Here is a 5,421-nt window from a genome sequence, read left to right on the forward strand (position 1 = left end):
GCAGCAAAAGCAGAGATGGGAAGTGGCTTGTCCAAACTCTGTAAGGAGCTGGATAGCAGCTCCAGGCAACCACAGGCATGAAAACCCACCGTATGCCCTGCATCCTGGAGGAGCTTTCTTGTCTGCTGGATGGCCCGTTTCATGCTGGGCGAGGGCTGGAAGTAGCCATCTCCTTCATAATACCCAATCCGAAGTGGCTTTGAACTGGTGTAAACCTATGAGAAGAGGAGCCATCACTTGCACACATGAGACATACAAGATTGGAGCAGTCCCAGGGCTCAGGGAAGTCTCCTGGGTTGGAGGAAGGATGGGAGCAGTAGGGCTGGTGGAAAGCAGTGATGTCCAGAACATAGGTCTGCAAGAGTGGTCCTTGGTGGGGTCTTTCTGACACCACCTCCTGCCATGCAAACGTGTCTCAACTTTGAGATAGCCGGTGTGATAGCACTGTACAGACCACATGCCTGGGATGCCTGGCTACGAAGGAGAGTTCAGGCGTCTGTTCCTCTAGGGTAAGTGACTGGTCCTTATTGTCTGGGTGTCAGGAACTGGAAGATCCTAGGACCTCAGCCAGAAAGACTCGATCAGATAGGTGGTAGAAGCAGAGAGCTAATGGCAAAGGGCAATGATTTCTCAGGTCAGTGACTGTTAAATCAGGTTCTCTAATTAGAGGTGTGAGGAGTGAATTCCTCCGATCAGTAGAAATCAGTTCCTGTGAGGATTGGGGCAGGATGGAGCCAACAAACTTGTTTTGGCCATTGCTGGGAAGGGAAGGGGTCAGTATCTGGCAGCTCTCATCAGTGCAAGCCAACGGGGCTCTGCCAGCCCTGCCGTGTGGCTGCTTCTTGTGGGTGCTCATGCTGGGTGTCCTCTGTTCAGAAGGACCCTTTCTTCCTTGAGTCCTTTGCTATCTTGAGACATGAAACCAGACAGGAATCACCCAAGATCTCATTTTGTTGCTGGGCAAAAGAAGACAGGGGATTGCCTCTGAGCCTTACCTCCTCATCAAAGGGGATGGGGGGCACAGTGGGGTCCAGCCGGAACATCTCCTCACAGAGCAGCGCCTTCATGCAGAGGGCCAGGCTGTCCACGTCCCTCGCCATTGGCCCCAGCATCCCCGTCACTGCAAGTACAAAGGTCCCATCACTGCAGGCAGACGGGCTGGTGCTGTCTCAGTTACTGGTAGAGACCCAGCATGGAAGATTTTCAGTCAGACCAGGGAAAAGGAATGGGGAAATGAGTGTAATGTGCAAGAAGTGAGAAAGGAGGTACCGCAGAGACAGTTTGTAGTCTCAGAGCAGAGGCAGCCTACTGGGGCTGACCTTCTGGGCCAGGATTCTGTAGGCAAAAGACCCCCTCAAGAGGAGCAAGGACTGCAGCCTTCCTCTGACAGCAATACCGCCTGGCAGCAGCTGAAGCCAGCAGAATCTCCTGGAAGCATCTCCAGTGAAATATCTCAGGGCGTTGGGATGCACATCTCATGTTTCTCACTGCTACGCAATGCCTTGCATTGCCTGAATGGGTATCACTTTAATTCTGCTCAGATTCAGCTAGCACCTACCACCATCCAGAACAGGATAAATGGTGCAAAAAGGTAACAGCACAAGGCAGGCCTTGCTCTAACAGATCACCAGTTTTGACTGGCCATGAGACACATAATTGAGCAAGCACATTTCGCTAGCATTTCAGCAGTAGAAGGAGATGTAAGAAGCAAAGGATTGGCAGTAGTAACGTGTCATTGGATGGACTTACCTGATTGCATCCCTATGACAGCAGACACCACACCCAGTTTGCTAGGAACATAATGGGAGAAGCAGATTAGCAGCCACTCTCACTGTAAGGCAAATCACCATGCTGAGTTGCAAGACTGCATTTGCCCTCAGTCAACATCTAGGAGGGCAAAAGGTCCTGCAAAGACTTGACACCTTTTAGGCTAGGAAGACTTCCACGGTCTGTAAGCTGCTAGGGGCTAGAGGCAGTTTTTATCATCTCCTTTCCCCAATGCATCTAATTTCTCATCTGTGAACAAACCACCTATGATAAACAGAAAACTCTTACAGGCAAAGCAAGGGCTGGAAAACATCTGAAAAGGGGATGACCTTTTAGTATTTGCTTTCAGCTTCCTGGCCAGAGCTATTAAAAACTGAGTAAGTCTTTGCTGTGTTAACAGGTGGAGGTCATCACATGTCATTAATAGAGCCCTTAGCCCTAGCTGACACAAGGGAACAGGCAGGTTAGAGTGCTAACTTAAACCTGGTGGAAACCACGGACACTATTGTGAAGTTTGATCTGCTGTGGGCTCACTTTGCAGTCCCCATACAGTGGGTGGAAGAAGAGGAAAGGTGTTGGGATGTACCTGATCCTGTTGCCTGTGGGTTTGAGCCCACACAATCCACAGAAGCTGGAGGGCAGGCGGATGCTGCCAGCTATATCCGAGCCGATGCCCAGGATGGAGCCTCCCCCTGCGATCAGAGCTCCCTCCCCTCCTGAGGAGCCCCCAGGGCTCTTCTGGTGGTTGAGAGGGTTCAGTGTCTGGCCAAAGATGAGGTTGCTGCAGTCGTAGCTGGGGAGAAGAAGATCAGCAGGTGAGTGAGGTACTTCTGTCTCTGCAAACCATAAATACAGGGCACAGAGCATCCGTGAAGGGATGAGTGTGAAATTAATCCCAGCAGGTAGAATTGGCATGAAGTAGATTTGTTGGGACAGCTGAATTTAAGAAGAAAGAGGCATCAAATATGAGAAATAATTTCAGATTGAAATGAGGGGGCAATTAACTCAATGTACATGATTAGCTTGGACAAGGGTGGGAGCTTGCACATGTGGGTCCACCCTCTCTCAGATAGCAAGAGTCACGTGTCATAGTGTTTTCAAGAAGGCAAACATGCAGTTACTTTATCATCGTCTGTGGGATGTTGGTTTTCACAAAGGGGATTGCCCCCTGGCTCTTTAGAACCTGGACGATGACGCTGTCTTCTTCCTTCACTTGGCCCAGAAACTTCACCATCCCTCCAGAGGAGATGTGGCCCTTGGGGATGGGAAGCAAAACTCTTTAGGTACAAGAAAGATGCTGTTTGGAGCTCTGACAATAATAGATATAAGTCCTGATGCCTCCTGTGACAAAGTTCCCACCTAACTTTTCTCACAGGCAGAACAGGACCTGACTACCCCAGGGAAAACCAGATCAGAGCAGGTTTGAAATCTCTGCGGAAAGCAAAACTTGCATCAGGAGAAAGGCAGGTTTGCCAGTCCCACAATATTTGGTCCAGAACATCCTTGTCTGAGGGAATTCTTAGTCAGTCCTGATGAGGATGAGACATCCTGGCCTGTTCCCAGCCCCAGGCCAAGAGTCAGGGAATTAGGGATGTACCTTGCAGTTAATGTGGTCCTTGATGCTGACGGGAATGCCATAGAGCAGCCCCTTCTCCTTCTGCTTCTTCAGTTTCTGGAGCTGATCCTCACAGCCATAAATGAAGTCTGTCACGCAGTTTACCTCCCGAGTCACCTCCAAAGCCTCTCCAGAACAGAAAATAGCAGCAAGACAGATGAATGGACGGAAGGAAGGAAACGGTATTTAAACTGAGTTTTCAAGCTGAAAATTCAATCTTCTCAAACCTCCAGCATTCATTATTCAGATCTTACCTATCAACTTTAGATGTTTCTTGCTGGGATAAATTTCTGCCCAGGATCTCTGTCCTACTTATTTGCCCATAAACCACTCTTCAGATGTGACAGTATTGACAAATTGCAATCCCCAGCATTGCCGGTTCTCTCAGCAAGCGAGCTCTTTTTAATTTGAAAGCCCCCACTGCAGAAGAGCCCCGCAGCATCTCTCCCGTGCTGGAGGTATCACTCACTTTGCTCATGTAGGAGTAGAGGACACTTTCTGGGGACAGGGACCCCTCCTTCAGCTTTTCCACCAGCTCCACCATCGTCAGCGAGAGGACATGTGCAGCCTGGGTGCCTGGGTTCTGCAAAGGGTAGAGAATTGGGTGCAGAGGGAAGAAAATGACAGAAAAGGCTGGTTTTGAGGCTGCAAATACTGAATTTAATATCTGCCCAGCAATGACCATGAATGGAGAATTTTAGGAGACATTCCCTGTAGAAATGCAGACCTCCCACATAGCACTATGTGCGCTGGAGTGGGGAATTTGCTGACGGGGAATTTGCTGAGTCTTAGATCATAAAAACAGAATGAAAACAGGTGGAAAACTGCTTCTTGACTGGAGAATTGCATGAACCTGTAAGAGAGGTTTGACCCGTCTCTGTTTACTCTCCTACAGGCCTTCGCTCCCCTTCTAACTCATAGACAATGTGTTGAATAGCAGTTTAACCAGCTAAAGTTTTACAAAATTTATCATTAACATGGGGAAAAAAAGTGTGTGGAATTTGCAAACTCCCTCCCAAGAAAAGAATAGCATTAGGTATTGTATTATGAGTTTAAGACAAATTCCAAATCCAAGGACCTGACCTCCTAAAATCCAGGTGCTTCTTTACCTGGGCACGGGCAGGAGGAAATGGCTTTTGGTCACCAACGAGCAGATGTTGGAGGGATGTGAAGGGACCCTGTACTTTGAGGGTGATGGAGCAGAGAGGTCCCTATGGAAGGGCAGAGTAAGGAGAATGGGAGAGTAAAGGCTTGGCAGGACAGATGGATGAGGAAAAAAGGGCATAGGGAGGTTTCGGGTGGTGATCTGATTCAGAGGGTCCCAAACTCTGACCCATCTTTCAGCCTCAGGATTCTTCAACAGGTCTGCATTAAGAAATGCTTCCTTTACGGGAGATTTTTTTTTTGTGACAATGGAGGGTGCTGACCCTCAAAAAATATTGGTGATGATCCAAAATGTGCACAAGTCCTAACCACCGCTCAAAGAGGGAATGATCGGCACTCCCCCATTTCTTTGGTTAGCCAAAATACAATCCCCTCCTCCCACACACACTCCCCCCGCCCCAAATTACCTCTTGCTTAAACCTGCGAGCTGCCTTCTCCATTCGCTCCAGGGCCAGATCCCGTGTCCTCCTCGCCTCCTCCATCTTCTGCTGGATCTGCCTACGTCCCAGCCATTTCAGTAGCACAATGGCTGCAGCTGAACTGCAAAGCAGAGCTGAGAGGGTGCGAGGGTCTCCCCACGATGGATCTAAGACCTGCCACAGTCGCTCTTGGGTCATGATTTCTCTCCCAATCCTTCCTGTTATGGTCCAGCTACAGACACCTGGATCTCCCACCTTCTCCTAAGGAGGGTTGATGAATGCAGACTACACGATTGCCTGCCGTGCAAGATCAGCTCTGAAGCAGAGTTGCATTTACAAAGTCCAGGAATGGACTTTTTAGACCGTGGACTTTGAAAGGGTCTGCCTGCCGGAGAAATACTGTGGGTCAGGCTGCAAAGCAGCACACTCGGCTCACACCAGGTTTGGGGGGGTGGG

General features: G+C 49.4%; 1 protein-coding gene across 1 annotated transcript in view; it reads right to left on the reverse strand.

Moving 5' to 3' along the window:
• LOC104165389 (vitamin D3 hydroxylase-associated protein) overlaps positions 1–5,163 on the reverse strand; it is an 11,735-nt gene extending 6,572 nt beyond the window's left edge. The window contains exons 1-8 of the mRNA XM_009705001.1: positions 4,954–5,163; positions 3,852–3,965; positions 3,365–3,508; positions 2,889–3,022; positions 2,354–2,560; positions 1,750–1,790; positions 996–1,120; positions 90–215 (exon numbers count right to left, since the gene is read on the reverse strand). Coding sequence (XP_009703303.1) covers positions 90–215; positions 996–1,120; positions 1,750–1,790; positions 2,354–2,560; positions 2,889–3,022; positions 3,365–3,508; positions 3,852–3,965; positions 4,954–5,163 — 1,101 coding nt within the window. The remainder of the gene's footprint in view (positions 1–89; positions 216–995; positions 1,121–1,749; positions 1,791–2,353; positions 2,561–2,888; positions 3,023–3,364; positions 3,509–3,851; positions 3,966–4,953) is intronic.
• Between the last annotated feature and the right edge of the window lie 258 nt (positions 5,164–5,421).

This window comes from Cariama cristata, unplaced genomic scaffold (genome assembly GCF_000690535.1).
Source record: "Cariama cristata isolate BGI_N322 unplaced genomic scaffold, ASM69053v1 scaffold36037, whole genome shotgun sequence".
NCBI classification, from domain to species: domain Eukaryota; kingdom Metazoa; phylum Chordata; class Aves; order Cariamiformes; family Cariamidae; genus Cariama; species Cariama cristata.